The following is a 16,423-nucleotide window of genomic DNA, read 5'->3' on the forward strand; positions in this document are numbered from 1 at the left end:
CATCGCATGCTATTTAAATGGCATGCGATTTTAAAATTGTACAGTGCGGCTCTTACGACCCGAAAATCAGGTCCCATCGCATACCACTGATTAAGGCATGCGATGGGCGCCGTGCTAGGAAACAAGTACCGAGTTTTCCCCCCTGCAACTTCTTTTCAGACTTACCTCGTCCCCCGATGTCCGCGGCGGATTGTCGTGGGATGCACCCCTGGGACCAGAGATGCCTCTGAAGGCCGCCGTGGACACCGGGGGACCAGGTAAGTATGGAAAAAATATATATTCCAAAATCCGAAAAAATCCCTTATCCAAAATGCTCGTGGTCCCTAGCATTTCGGATAAGGGATACTCAACCTGTACTGCAGCAATCAACCCATCATTGACCACATCAGCATAATTCCATCCCCTGAATATGTCCTGTTCCAGCCCAAAACAAATTACTTTTTCACAGCTCCATTCCTCACGGACCGCCAGCAGTGCATGTTTTACATATATCCAAGTTAGTGCCCAGGTGTAGTCATTACTGGCTGACATTTTATAAATTATGCAAAGTTAGTGCTAATCATTTCAATTGCAAAACTGATCTGGAAAACATGGCTCCCTGAGTACTGGATTTGGAAAACAACGATGTGGCCAATCCTACATCCAAATGGTTATATACGATAATACATATAATACATACAAAAGTATTGAATAAAAGGAACCTTGCTTAATAGAATATAGGACAGAGACCCTCCAGGTGCTGTGGAACTACACGTCACAGCATGCCCAGCCACAGTTTCAGCTTGCCCTAATAGCGGAACTGTGGCAGGTCATGCTGTGATGCAAAATCCCACAGCATGTTCAATCCCCCTGATACAGGGTTTCCATTATAGCACCACCTGCTGGTAACATGCAACTATTTGCATCTGTGGATTCCATGGCACCTGTAGTTCCCATGTATAAATCTGCAAGGTATGTTTTGCTGCACGACGATGAAACCCAACGTACCAGTCAATCCCTTTGTGGTAGTTTTGGCCGTTGAAGAACTGGATCTCTTCGAAGGTCTCAGAGCTTGGGAAATTGCTGCTCAGGTCCGGGTGCATCCCTAGGAAGAGGTACAGCGCTGTGGTTCCTGGTGGAAACAGAACAACACTATGACATTACTCTATAAGCTGTGCTGAGGGAGGCCAGGAAAGCACCAACATAAGTACATACATATTATCATGGCCATGATTGTCACTACATTCCATTACAGCGCTCACCCATCTATCCAGCCGTTAGACCGTCACATCTTGTTTGTTGCAGCTGCCGCTCTGTCTACACTGCCCGGCAGCTGTGCCAAGTGCGTGCACAGGGTACCAACTTCATAATCACCACGCTATACTGAGGCCAGCTCAGAACTAGCTGTTCCCACACTTATTTCACCCACCTACTGACATCCTGCACTAATCCTTGGCTCCCGCTGTGCACACACCACATCCTGCATTAATCGCACTGTATTTCCCCCTCTTTCCATACTCTGTAGCACACTGTAATCCACTTCCTGCCCCTTCTCTGCACTGCACCGGCTAATAATCCCAGCTCAAGGAGAACATCCTATACTGGGAGGTGTTCGGTTCTCACACCTGCAAGTCGTTACTGGCTGCAGGCACCTGGCACGTACCGGTTTTCTGAGGTCCAATTATAAGTAGTTTGGGGAACCGGTCGCAGGTTTTCTCCTTGGACCAGATGTCTTTGTGCCGCTTGTCCTCACATGGATCCTGCAAATACAAGAGGGGGGGAGGGGATATGGGTCATAGGGTAGACTCACTGAAAGTCGACAGGACCTAGGTCAACACCTGAAACAGGTTGACATGGCTAAGTGCGACAGGGTCAGAAGGTGGAAACATGTATTAAGTCAAAAGGTTGACATGGTTTTTGTCCAGAATGTTGACATGGTCAAGGGGGGTATTCAATCTCCCACCACTATTCGCGATGGGGGGAAAAGCGTCGGGCCCTATTCAATGCGGTCTTTTCCGACAGCACTGAACAGGGATCTGGGCAGAATGGACCAGACTTTAGAAGCAGTCAGGCCCGTTCCGCCGAGAACGCAGCTCTCCCGGCCTCAGCTCGACGATCCACGGCCCCATTTCATCATTCCTCTTTGAGGCGGCCCAGCACAGGACAGGGTCATGGCTGTCGGGCCAGCCCGGCAGTCGTGACCCGGGGTTGAATGTCCCGCAAAGTCTACAGCATCCCCTAGTAGCTGCGCTCACCATGCTTCGGGCACGGTGCCTCAATGCATTTGAAACACTGTTATATTCTCCCGGCACACTGTACTGGATTGTAGTGTATGAAATACGCCTGTGCGCACAAGTCGGCTGAAGGAAGATGTGTCCACCATAGCGATGTCGACCTATTTCAGGTGTCGACCTTAGCCCTGTCTGTCGTCAGTGGTCGATCCAATGTATGTCAATCTTCATAGGGTCGACCTGCATAGAAACCTATTTATCATAGTGACTGGGCAGAGAGGGCATAGGGACCGCCACGTTTAGGGAATAGCTTATTAGCAAACTATTCTGTGATGTAACTTACTCTGTCCCGGGAGAGATGATTGGATGCCTGGTACATAACCCCGCCCCTTCACATAAGGGCTGCGGTTTGCAGAGGCCTTTGGCTACTATTCAATTTCCACTTGTTTGCAGCAGCCGATAGGAAGAATAAATGGAAAATCCACACATGTATTACCAAAAACCATACTGGAATGTACTGGGAGCATGGATTTCTAGTTTGCTTCAAGTGTATAAAGGTGCCCCACACACTAGAACGATTTTTTGTCCGATTTCCGATAAATCGCCCGATGTTTACCGACAATCGGTCCGATGAGCGCTCCCGTGGATCTTTTGCTAAATCTTCTGATCTTACGTGCTGCATGAAATATCAGAAGATTTAATAAAAGATCCATAGGAACGCACACGGGATCTTAAGAAAAATCATTGGTAAGGATGTGCGCTTGCTTGAAATCTTTTGTCCAGGAGGGACAAAAGATTTGAAGGCTAATTTATGCACAGATCTTTCTAGTGGGTGGGCACCTTAAGGATGCCTCTAGGAGCACTGGGGAGCAATTTAACAGGATCGCACCTTTCTCAACAAACACAGCAGAAGCCATCACTACCTAGTGTTTATTCTGAATCCCGTGCAGTTCCTCTTCCCTGCCTGGGGTGGAGCTCTCTGCTGTGCTGCTTCTAGCACAGTGCGGTCTGTTTTTCAGCACTGATTTGAAGACCAGACCAGTGTTAGAAATGGCACAGCAGACAGCGACACCTCTGGCAGGGAAGAGGAACTGCACAACTTTTAAAAGAAACGAGGTGCTTAAATGAACACTAACTACTATATTCTGTAGTGTGGCCTTAAGTCTACCTGGATAAGGTGGAAATCATTCGGGTGGGCATGCCAAACTAGTACTTTTATTCTGTACTTTGGAACGGAAGGGGCAGATGTATTAAGCCTGGTGAAGTGCTAAAGAGGAGCTGATTGGCTGCTGCCATACCACTGGCCAGTCATTTTTACTGTAACATGACAGGTAGGTGCTGATTGGCTAATGAGTCAACACTTTCTACTTTATCACTTCACAGGCTTAATACATCCGGCCCAGAGGCTGTTAAATAATTAGGTGGGATTTAGCAAAGCTTAGCGAGAGAAATAATTGCAGGCCGTGTTTGAAAAATTACATGATTTGATTAGTTGGCTCTTTCTACTTTATCTCTCTCTAAGCTTTCATAAAAGTCCAAATCCCAGGATTCAGGAGTTCTCCTTACCTGCCACAAGGGGTCCTTCTCCTCTGGGAAGATCTGGAAATATTTGTGAGCCAGCTGCACAGGGGGCAGAGTTGCAAGTTTTAGGTTCGTCCAAGTGTTGAGAAACTGCACTAAGTGCTTGAAAGTGTACAGGCCCAGCCGATCATTGCCGTAGTTAGACAAGTGGGTCATGAAAATGCTGATCTGGAATGAAACAAACAATGAATAAGGAGGAACTGGAACAGTATGCCAGGAAAAAAAACACCCTAATCTTCTCAGACATATTTGCAGAAGTGCTAAACAAACCCATTGATAATGACATTTATCGGTTTGACAATAAATCAGCTGGAAGCACCCTCATGGGGCCTACACACGTAGCAATTCACGGGCACTTTCTGAGCGATCTCACTAGATCCATAATTCCGATAAAAACGCATGGTAGAAGTGCCCCTGTACAATTAGGGTGGCACCGCAAAGTGACATGGCACCTATTTCAATATAATTTTATTTAGTAAGTTAGAAGGGGATGCGGTCATCTATTAGAATGAACTTAGGTCTACAGTCATTAGGTCGACCCCACTAGGTCGACTGGCAGGAAGGTCGACCTGACTTACGGTCGACATGGGCCAAGGTCGACATGACTTAAGGTCGACATGAGGAAGGTCGACTGGTCATAAGGTCGACATGGGTTTTTCACTGTTTTTTGAGCCGACATGTGCCGACAGGCGGTATTTCATGCCCTACCATCCACTAGGGCGTGGTGGGAGAATAAAATAGTGTGCCGAGCGCAGCGAGGCACCGTGCCCGAAGCATAGCGAGCGAAGCAAGCGATGCGAGGGTCCGATTCTCATTGCCAACTGTGTCCATGTCGACTGTGTCGACATTCGGATCAAAAAACAGTAAAAAACCCATGTCGACCTTATGACCAGTCGACCTTCCTCATGTCGACCTTTATGCAAATTCGACCTTAAGTCATGTCGACCTTGGCCCATGTCGACCTTAAGTCAGGTCGACCTTCCTGCCAGTCGACCTAGTGGGGTCGACCTAATGACTGTAGACCTAAATGCAGTCTGACGAATGATCCCATTCCGTTAGAACTGTAGTACAGTATAAAGGTAGAGACTTTAGAAGAATAAATCCTTTAAAATGTTTAGATTTTTTTTTAAATTGGATTTCCAGCTCAATGTAGTATTGAAACAATTTATCAAAACCTGGAAAGCGCTCATTTGGAGAGAGAAAAAGTGCCAACCAATCAGCTTCTTAGGCCCGAAACACATCAGGACATCTGGCAATCAGGGTATTTCCCCTCGCTCCGGACAATCAAAGATATCCGGTACACATTACAATATTTAATGAACGATCGTTCAGACCTTCATTAATAAACAAAGCTGCACACACGATCTTGTTTGAGAACAGTCAACCAAAGGGTCTCATATGCTATCCGCAAGACCATTCATTTCAGGGGACACGCTTATTGTTTGACTACGACAAATCGTTCCAATATCTGCCCTGTTTTTGAAAAATGGCAGTTGGGAGCTGGTTGGTTGGAACTCAATATGAAGGGAGCTGGTTGGTTGGAACTCAAAATGAAAAGAACTGGACTTCTCTAGGGTCTTTATACAATATGTATGCTTCAGTATAACTGGCTATATTATGACAGCCCAGGGAGCTGGTAGCAGTAATCTCAGCACTGTGCAGGACATATAGGGGGGTATTCAATCTTGGATTCCGACTGTTGGAACGATCCGACAGTCGGAATCCTGGCCCATTTCGCTCTACTCGACAGATTCTCGCCAGGCGGAATTCAATGTTCTGTCTGCCGAGTGTTGAAAAGGGGGCGTGTCTGCGAAAACACCCGTGGCTTGTCGAGAAACAGCCATTCGACAGTCCACTGCCATTTCCGTCAAAACAGATCTGACTTTTTTTTTTAATATTAAATTTTTATTAGTTTATTTGTACAAAAGACAACAAAAAAACAAGACATAGTACACCACTTACAGCATATCACACTAAATACATACAAATCTTCAAATAGAGGGTTAACATGTTATTTCCAATTTTGACCTCATCTTATAACCTCGTCTAAAAGAAAAAATTAATTAATTAACACACATACCCCGACATGGAAAAAAAAAAAAAAAAAAAACCAGATCTGACTTATTTTAAAGTCGGATCTGTTTTGTCGTAATCCGCCTTCAATGCGGTCGGAAATGGCAGAATTGAATAGGTGAAGGGCGTGGTTTCCCCTGTCGGATAGCACCCGGGAATTGAATACCGCCCAAAGTCTTAAATGAAATGCTTGGGGAGACGAAAATCTGATTAAATAGTCTTTACGAGTTTTACATTTCTAGAGATTAACCAGAGGGGGCAATACAATCCAGATTATTATGGTTGGCGACCTTCTCTCAGACTCCTGCGCGCGTCTTTGTATATTTATTTGTCATGGCGAGCCTTTTGTCAGACCGTTCCGGCACCGAATTACAATAACCCCCAAAAAAGCCCTTCGATTTGAAACCACACCAGTAAACATGACACCAGTGTTTTCTCCAGGTCAGCTCTGAGCCAGTGAGATCATTCCTGGAGCCTTTGTCCCTAATGACTGTTAAAACAACTTCGAGGAAATGAAGTGCAGGCCCATCATTATCCAACGGAAATAAAGCGGAGCATTTTCCAGCAGCACACGATATCAGTGCGCTGCAGTGCATTTATCCAATAAAGAAGCCTTCGGAAACAATTACTGCTTCATTAAATATTGATAGAACATTACATGGCTATTTTTTACCGTATAGAACAACCTGGCAGTTTATCGATGTGATTGACTGGAACAATCGCAACAAAACCACCGGCAAACCAGAGCGGATACTTAGCGACCTTCTATATTCTCATTAGATCAGAGGTTTAGCAGAAGGCTCAATAAAAAGGGGGGAGGAGGGGATGGTAGGGGAGTCAGAGTGCAGCACTTCTGGAATCAAATAACTCTACGGGGACAGGGATAAACACTACAAATGATGCCACAAGGGGTTATAAATGCACATAGAACATAGAGCGCAGCTGGCAGTAGGACCCCACGCCCACACAGACTCTTCGTTCTTTCGTTTTGGACTCACAGGGTTTAGCAGAACGGTGAGGAAAAGCTCCCCGCCATTTATAATTTTATCCAGTTCCACAGGCCCCCCAGGATACTCGTTATAGAATATGGTGTGGGTGAAGAGGCCGCAGGTCTGCCGGGGAAGGACCTGTGAAAAAAGAAAACAGTTTAGTAAAAGTTGAGGAACCAATATTTGCACCGATCGCTTGTTTACACATAAGAGACTTTGACAGTTTAAGTGGTCTAGAAAGTTCAGGTTACTGAGGTAAATATGGCGTTTTACAGGAAAACTTTCAAAAAGGGGCTATAATTTTAACTGCAGGCGCACAGATGTGTCCTTATACATCATTGCTGCAGTCACTCTAAACAGTGTGTCACGCTGCTGTCACGCAACGCCCCCCCCCCCCCCCCCCCCCGCCCCCGGTCCAGTGACAGACTGCTAGCATTGGAGTCCTTACATGCATCTTAGGGGTATCGCAGGTAATAGGATATCTCCCCAATAGCCCCAGAGAAGTCAGCGCAGGCCGCGGCTTTGCGCATATTCCCAGACGCAGACCCGTTTTCAGCTAAAACAGGGCTGTGGCATTGCAAAAACACACAGATTTCACTGAACTTGTGTTTTTGTTGAGACTATCAGGCGATTCAATAGTAAAGCCTGATTAGGAAAAAAAAAAAAGAGAAGAAGAAACATCGGGAAAAAAGTGAAAAACGGACGATATGCTAGTGTCAAAAATAAATCAGCACATTCTCCTCGTGTGTCCTAGCGCATTGATGCTAAGACATGGGTTCCAATACAGGATGTGACACTTGCAAAAATTATGTTAGGACTTAGGAGGGGGAGTCAGCCGCAGAAGCGATATACTGTTTTCAATGAACTGATTCAAACTGGCAAGGGAGGAGAGGTGCCGCCTTGGGAGCAGGAGCCCGGCGGCAGATGACTCCATTGTCTCGTATGAGGACACACATGGGAACCACTTAAATGTTTACAGCGGAAAGCTATTATGGGTATGTATCAGAACATTGAACTAGATATATCTGTTTTTTTGATATATGAAGCTTCAAAAAGTGATAAAGTACAGAGTGAAAAACAACTAGCCAATCAGCTCCTACTTGTCATTTTTCAAACCCAGCCTGTAACATGACTGTTAGGAGCTGATTGGTTTATCACTCTCCATTGTATCACTTTTTGAAGCTTGATACATCTGGCCCTTACTGTGAATATGCTGAAACTATGTACAGTACTTTGTGCTACCATTAATTACAGGCTATGACTGCCATTATCCCTGGGTGTCCAAACCCAGCTAGAAGAACAATTCTAGCCAGATACATCAGGGTTGCCTACACTCCCGGAATCCCCATCCCAGCCCCCCGGAAAGGTGGGAAATCCTCCCGGATTCTGGGGGACCCCAGCTTCCCCCCCCCCCATTTTTGGCTTCCTCCCCCCTGACCGTGGCGTTTAGCTAACCTGATTTGCCGTTCACCAGGAGTGTGTCACTATGGGGTCATTTAGCCCCGCCTCCTCCACAGATAGGCAAACTGTCATCTTTCTAGCATGGGGGCGGGGCTTATTGACGGCACGCGCAAGCCCCGCCCCCTAACTCTTGCTGAACGTCTCTTCTCCGGGCTTCTCCCAGAGAGGAGATAACAAAAGTCGGCAACCCTGAGATACATCAATAAGTAACACTCTAGCTGGTGCACTTGCCCGGGATACGTGGACAGTCAATAAATGGGTTTCAGAACAATGGTCTAATTTGACCAAATACATTGATCAAAGTTTGAGGAAATGTGTCTCTAAAGTCCCAGGACAGAACCACTTAAGACGGGACTAGTGTATTATTACTGGGTACACACTTCCCAGGGTATTGTTCATAAGGCCAATAATTGTTATATCAGCCAAACCATCACCTAGTGGTTACAGCAAACACGTGTGAAGGACGATGGCCAAGTAGGTATACATTTAATAATCACACACATCGTTGACATCTACCGGGATATTTAATTAACCACAAGCAATATCATCCTACCTGGGTGAGGAAGAGGAGGCTGGACCCTTGCAAAGATATGAATCAGACCCTATAGTTCATTGTACAAATAATTCAGGCAGGTTCGTTTCAGGATTTACCATAATTCCACTGTGGATGAATCCTCTTCGGAAGCGTGCAGGTTTCAGGTGGGGGTACTCCTCAGTGCTTGTAACCTTTATCCCCCAAATTTGCTTCCATGCCTCGTAGAGTTGGACATGGATGGGATATACACCAGAGTGATGAGGGGCCACAGCGTAGCCCATATCTGTCGGTATACCATGCTCCTAAATCGCAACCGAGAAATCAATTCTAACCATGTCAGAACAAGATATCACCCCTTAAAGGATCCGCAAGCTAATAAACACACTATACAATGCCTGAAACAGAGGGGATCATTTAGAAAATGTAAAAAATAAAATCCTTTCTATCCATATAGCCAGGTGAGGGACAGTAAGTGTGCACGGTATGCTAATTTTACTGTTCTGCCACCCTAGTCCCACTACTTGTAGAAGGCAGACAGCACAGTGTAGCAGCTATGAAAAATAGCAAATACTATTCAGCCTCATTAGCATACTAGTCATCGTCATTAGCATACTAGTCATCATCATTAGCATACTAGTCATCATTGCATAGTCCGCCTCATTAGCATACTAGTCAGCCAAACTACCAGAACCTTTTACAGACCAATGGGATGTTTATTTTAGAGTCTTCAAACATAAGAAAAATTCCAGGCATACCACTAATATGCATTAGGTGCGCGCCAGTGGTGTCTAGGTGTGCACCACAGGAGCACCACCTCTTGAGCCCCCCGTGGCTCCCCCCAACCCCCCCACCCCCACCCCCCCCCCCATCACCTCCACTCTGGCAATCGTACATGTTCGGGGCGGACTCGGGAGCGCTCAGGAGTTCAGGCTCCCGAGCCGCCACAAACATCCCCAAGCCGGAGCAGAGGTGAGAGGGGGCCCCTACGATCTGTGGTGGGATTTGCTGGGGCAGGACAAACCTGCCCTGGTAGGTTAATGCTTGCAAACCTGCAAAGGGTTAATGCTTGCGCCGATTACAGCAACTGTTTTTTTTTTGGGGGGTGCAATATGCTTCAATTAAGGAACTTAAGGCTGTATTTGTATTTATTTATACTAAAAGAATAGTTGGCACTCAAAGGGCTAAAAGGAACATCAATAGCTTACACACAGAACGGAGCGGACTTCTTATAAGCCAAAAGAAGGCGATGTAGCTTAAAGAATGACTAGGAACCAGTAACGTCACTTGAGAATAGCATATATTTTACTGGAGGCCAACAATCTTACTGCTGATGCAGCCTAAAGGGAAAATAAATGGGAAATGCGGCACAACTGAAATCAGCTATTTGTAGCTATTCTCTGGTCAAACTGGTTTAAACAGGGTTCTAAGTCTAATAAGACTGGATATAAACGGGGTATGGTACAGTAAAATTGTAGAAAGAAAGGGACTTTCACTGCGCTCTAGTATAGCTGCTTGATAAGGAGGGGGTTTGTACAGTAAATTGCTAGGTTTTATCAAGCGCTTGTATTTATGTGTGTGCTGTTTTTTTCATAGCTACAACGCTATAAAATCAAAGGCTCAAACAGACAGCCCTCATCCTTGACAAAGAGGCTACTGCCTTGAAACGCGTTGGAGAGGGAAGCGTGAGACCAGCACACCCGCTATACCGGAAGCACGTACCGCGACTTCCGGTTTCTGGAAAGCAGCGTGCGGACGGCACAAGGGGACGGAGAAGAAACGCCGATACTTGAACATCCAAAGGAGAGGTAAGATTAGGGACAGACAGGGCTTCCACTAACCTCCCGAAAACCATCTATTACCGACGGCTACCTCCGAGTGACCAACCCCGGCATTTCATCTGTGGGACTCTCATAAACCCATCCAAAAACTCTATTTGCTCCAAAAGGGGCTGTAAACACCTAAAAGTGATTACTTTGCAAATGTGCCGATATAATTGTTTTTACAATTGTTTTTATAGCCTACTCCATTTTTATTTTTACTTTTATTTTATTTTTATTATTATTTTTTATTTTTATTTTATTATTATTATTTTTATTTTATTTTTCATGTTTTGCACGGCATGCACAGCACACACATAAATACAAGCACTTGATAAAACCTAGCAACTTATGGTACAGTAAAGCTGCACCCTTAGATTTTAAGTGCAATGAAAACAAATTCAGACAGACTACGCTCAACACTGAAGCCACAATTATTTTAAGCAGCAGATCGAAAATACATTGCGTAACTTCATTTAAAAGCATTGAAAAAAGAATAATAAGGCTTCTACTCCTAGATTTCAGCAGGATATATACTGCACATATGCTGATATATATCACATTCACAGCCTATCCTGGGCCAGATCTGTTGTGATGATTCTCTAAAGGCAGCCAGACGTCTCGGAGTGCCATAAAAGCTAGGGGAACTCGCGTATTCACAAAAGGCTAGACTTTGTCCATTAAGACTTGTAAAAGTAAGCAAAGCATAGTCTTCTGTAACACATTTCAGCCATTAGAACAGCAGGTATTGCTAATGTGGGATGGACTGTTACAGAAATGACAGCATGCGGTGAGCAACTTGCAGTTAACACTCAAGCGGAAGAGCGCAAAATGTTTCTGCTGACCTACATTGCAGGAAGCAGATGAAGACCATCACAAGTCATCATAAGCAGACAAATAATACGCATAGGGGGAGATGCATCAGACTATGGAAACGACGGGGAAGTGGACCAGTGCAGAATTTGCTCATAGCAACCTTCTATCATTTTATACAATGTAATTCATAAGTGCTACCTCAAAGCGGATGGATTCCTTTGGAGAACTTCCACACCGGTCTACCTCTCCAGTCGTTTCATTGCTTGATACATCTCCCCCTGTATGACAGGAGTCCCAGTATTGAGGACTATGAACTCACCACAGCAAACTTCCTGTTCAGGGCCATCTGCTCTGCCAGCACGGACTGGTTGTGGAACAGGTGAGGCTGCATGTGGCTCCACATATGCGGAAACCACCAGAACTGCTTGACGTAGGACAGTAAGAGGTCATCTCCTTCATCCTCCGCGTCCGTGCCTAAGAGCAAAGAAGAACGAAATCATTGGAAGCCTCACCCATGCAATTTATAGCGGCAATTACTAATGACGGAAATGTTTTTGGAGAAAAATAATGTTTTTATTCTGATTTAAATGAATGGGCCGTTACTCAGGTCAAAAAAAGAGCAAGGTTAAGGTTCACGACATGTAGAATTTTGTTGAACCTCCCGGATTGAAGAGAGGGCAGTGCGGTTACCGGGTCAGGTTTACAATGCGGTCTAAACACCCAATCGCAAAATGATTGCATTTATTACAGCCGTGCAGCAGCCACAACTAGAAATCCTGTCGTCATTATAGGGATCGTTAATGGGTGAATCCGCTGCACCTGGCATTTAGCATGTACTATATTTGGTGTATAACATAAGGATGACGCATTTACCATGAAGAGAAATTATTTTTATAAAAATAGACGTTCCAGCTGCGTACTGTACTCCGTATTATTTTAGCTGCTAAGGGGGAGATTTATCAAGATTTGTAAAAACAAGAGAGCAATAAAGGGTACTCTTTACCTAGAACGGCGCCCATCGAATGCACTAAAAAACGGGTGCGATGCCCGCGATTTCCCATAGGGATCAATGTTAACAGTGAGATTGGACGCGATTTTAGAGTTCAATGCCTCAATGCCCGCGATTTTTACATAGGAAACAATGTTAAATGGGCCACAGAGCCCAAATAGTCACCGTGAAGTCTGAAATGGCCCCCACAATTGTTAACGCCACCCCACGATCAACGTCAACCCGAAGCGTGGCGAGCGCAGCGAGCCCGCGAGGGGCGGCGGTACGCGTCCTCCGACCTTTTCATACCCCCACTATCCACGTCGGCGTGGAGTTGAGAATAGAATAGTGTGGCGAGCGCAGCGAGCCACCGAGCCCGAAGCGTGGCGAGCGCAGCGAGGGGACGCAGATACCTTCACAGTTATACGCGTCCCCTCGCGGGCTTCCCAGGTGTCCATGGCGACGCGGACACCTGTGAAGGTATCCGCTGCGCTCGCCACGCTTCGGGCTCGGTGGCTCGCCACACTGTTCTATTCTCAACTCCACGCCGACGTGGATAGTGGGGGTATGAAAAGGTCGGAGGACGCGTACCGCTGCGCTCGCCACGCTTCGGGTTGACGTTGATCGTGGGGTGGCGTTAACAATTGTGGGGGCCATTTCACAGTTCAAGGGCACTATTAGGGCTCTGTGGCCCATTTAACATTGTTTCCTATGGCCAAATCGCGGGCATTGAGGCATTTAACAGTAAAATCGCGTCCAATCACAGTTTTAACATTGATCCCTATGGGAAAATCGCGGGCATCGCGTCGCACCCGTTTTTTATGTACCCGCGATTTTTTGCCCGCGATGCCAATCGCGGGCGCCGTTCTAGGTAAAGAGTACCCAATAAAGTACCAGCCAAACAGCTCATAACTGCCATGTTTCAGGCTGTTTGAGAATCAAAGTGCCTACCAACCAGCCCCTAACTGTCATTTAAAGCTCCCTCTCTCCAAGGCTTAGTGCATCTGGCTCTGTTTTCGGAAAGAAATTACAGCTAGGAGTGGATTGGTTTGTACTTTATCTCTCTCCGAGCTTTCATTAATCGCTGTCCAAGTAAATACATTTTTTAATAATTAAAAAAATTCACGCAAATAATATGTGGAAAGACTACAAAATAAACTATACCATCGAGGCCCCCCTCACCTGTGTGGAAGAACTTTCCAGAAAAGCCGAGGTTAAAGGTGAAATTAGGGATATGCGCTCTTAACTCGTTCTGGGTGTCGAACAGTGCCTGGAACAAAATGGTGTCAGTCAGGATAAAAAAAAAATACACCCCACAAAATGGAGTCTGTTCATTGTCCCCCACACCTCCAAGCAACCACCAATACCAACGTTTATGTAAAAACTCCTACCTTGACATCTTCTACTTTCATGCGAGTTCCCTCCTTGCCAACAAATATATCATCGATGTCCACGAGGACGTATCGGTTGAGCGGGAGAGACAGTCTCTTCCCGGTCAGGAAGGACACCGCGTCTACGAACACGAGCTTGTGGAGCCAAAAGTTCAAGTTGTTGCCAAAGAGGACCCTGGGGATGCCATCATGTAGGCCCAGATCCTGCACCACAGTGGTGTGCAGGGCCGCGTCCACGCTGAGATGAGGTATAGTCTCTGCTGACTTGGTCTTGGCGAGTAGAACCGGCTCATAGGTGGAATGGTTGGACTGGAAGACTGTCCAGTCTTCGCCCGGTAGATCACCCTTTTCCACCTGGTTGGGTTTGGTGATGTACAGGAGGGGGGATTTAGGACTGATGCTGCAGTCTTTGAGTCCTAGATTGGAGTGGAGGAAGAGGGGGAATCCTTTGAGCTGCGCACTCAGCAGACTGTTCTCATTGGCCTATAGTGGGGGGAAAAAAAAACAAAAAAAAAACACACGTTTGAGACATTTCTCCAAATCAACCAGATTCTGAGGGGCAAATTTACTAAACTGTGAGTTTTGAGAAATGTTTCCCATAGAAACCAGTCAGATTATACTTATTTACCTAGCAACTTCTAGGGCATGGATGGGGAACTTTAGGCCCTCCAGCTGTTGTTGAACTATGCATCCCAGCATGCCCTGCTACAGCTTTGCTATTTGGCCATGCTAAAACTGTTGCAGGGCATGCTGGGATGTGCAGTTCAACAACAGCTGGAGGGCCGAAGGTTCCCCATCCCTGTTCTAGGGTATAACAGCAAGAATCTGATTGGTTGCCAGGGGCAACAGGTCTCACTTCTAAAAACTCACTTTAGTAAATTTACCACTAACCCATTTATCGAGCACCATTTATACGGCTGTTGCCTAGGGTATCCAATCTATTATTACCCCCTCCCCCCCCTCCCAGGCTTAACACAGCTCCCCCTAAGTAATGCTGGGACAGAATGGCAATAACTAAACATCATGAGTAATGTGCGCTTTGTAGTATAAGCCTACATCGCATACCTACAGGGTAATTCTAAACCTCTTATAAAATCCTTTACGTCCCATTCCCTTGGCCTCAGTCCCAGTCCTATTCCAACATATTAGCACTGTTTACACTGGCGACCTCGCTAATGACCACATACTCCGCGCTGCTTACCCTTCACCAGAGATATTCACACCTGTTCCTAGAGGGGACAAAGGGAATGCTTGGCTCAGGGGAGAAAGAGCTGCCTGTTACAGTATGCGGGATTACCGGCGCACGGAGCGGAGGACGGAGAGTTAGCACTTTGGAAAACATCACACATACATCGAAAAGACGAAACGCACGTGACGTGTATGAGTCCGATCCAAAATGAGATTCCGATCAGCTTCAGCAGCGAAGGTGAATAATGATGTGCGGAGGAAGATCTCACGCCATGGGGGCTCAGTTCAAATAAAACGTATAAAGTTGGTGGCATGCGGAATACCCAGTATAATTCTTATCAGGTATTACGGTCATTTAGAAAAGGCTAATTTGGCCGCTGGCAGCTTCCGTAGTGCTGGGTGCTTGACCAACTATTGACAGAGGAGAGGACGTTGATTGTGGAGCGGAACTGAAGTTTGGGTGGAATTTCCTGGAGTTAAATATCAAACTTTTATTGATTTCATTTTTTTTTTTTGCAAAACATCTTTTGGGACCTCAGAATATTTTGTCTGGCTACTAACTTGGCAAGCAATGTGACTCTGTAGGGGTGTCTTCTCATACACAGGGGTATGGGTCAACATGCATTGCCTCGACCAGTGAGGGTGGACATGGCTTACGTCGACACATGTAATAGGTCAACAGTGTTGGAAGGTCAACACAAGCATTAGGTCGACAATGGGAATGTCGACATGAGTTTTTCACTTTATTGTTCCGAATGTCGACATAGGCACCATCAAAGTGTGCTGTTGCGCTAGTCATGCTTCAGGCACACTTTTATTCTCTTATCATGCAATAGTAGATGGTAGAACATGAAATAAAGCCCGTCAGCATATGTCGGCTAAAATAAAAATAAAAAAACGCATAAAAATCATGTCGGCCTGTTGAGCTTCCTATTGTGGACATTCCAACCATGTCAACCTATTTTATTTGTCGACCTTCACTGGTAATGGCCGTATCCCATGCACAGCATGCAGGGATGTTCCCAGAAACCGACTTGCAGCAAACCACAAACTACCTTCATACACAAAAGTTCTAGAAGGAGGTAAAAATGGGTAAGTCCTGGCAAAGATGTTCATCACAGGATTCAATGCTTTTGCGAGCTGTGACAGCGAGCAGACCCCCCTGCACACGCCGTTTCCACCTCGCTGTGGTTATGTAGCAACAGGGAAAGTGGTGTGTGCTGCCGCTAAAACAACAAGGCTCACGGATAAATGCAGTGTGCTCCCTGCTTTAGCCACGAACCTTGCCGTTTGGGGGCATCCTCACTGTCCCGACAGTGAGGATTCCCCTGCAACGGTGAGCAGCCGGCGCGGGGGTTAAACGGCAAGGGTCGC

The 16,423-nt window shown here is 46.0% G+C and overlaps 1 protein-coding gene across 3 annotated transcripts in view; it reads right to left on the reverse strand.

The window, feature by feature from the left end:
• NDST1 (N-deacetylase and N-sulfotransferase 1) overlaps positions 1-16,423 on the reverse strand; it is a 72,593-nt gene that overhangs the window by 14,143 nt on the left and 42,027 nt on the right. For all 3 annotated transcript variants that reach the window (XR_014473347.1, XR_014473346.1, XM_083181548.1), the window contains exons 3-10: positions 13,862-14,344; positions 13,653-13,740; positions 11,802-11,956; positions 8,966-9,151; positions 6,863-6,991; positions 3,777-3,959; positions 1,643-1,739; positions 988-1,111 (exon numbers count right to left, since the gene is read on the reverse strand). Coding sequence is in view for 1 of the 3 variants with exons in the window: in XM_083181548.1 (XP_083037674.1) it covers positions 988-1,111; positions 1,643-1,739; positions 3,777-3,959; positions 6,863-6,991; positions 8,966-9,151; positions 11,802-11,956; positions 13,653-13,740; positions 13,862-14,344 (1,445 nt within the window). In the remaining 2 variants the exon portion in view is untranslated. The remainder of the gene's footprint in view (positions 1-987; positions 1,112-1,642; positions 1,740-3,776; positions 3,960-6,862; positions 6,992-8,965; positions 9,152-11,801; positions 11,957-13,652; positions 13,741-13,861; positions 14,345-16,423) is intronic.

This window comes from Crinia signifera, chromosome 4 (assembly GCF_055691185.1).
Source record: "Crinia signifera chromosome 4, ASM5569118v1, whole genome shotgun sequence".
Lineage (NCBI taxonomy): Eukaryota > Metazoa > Chordata > Amphibia > Anura > Myobatrachidae > Crinia > Crinia signifera.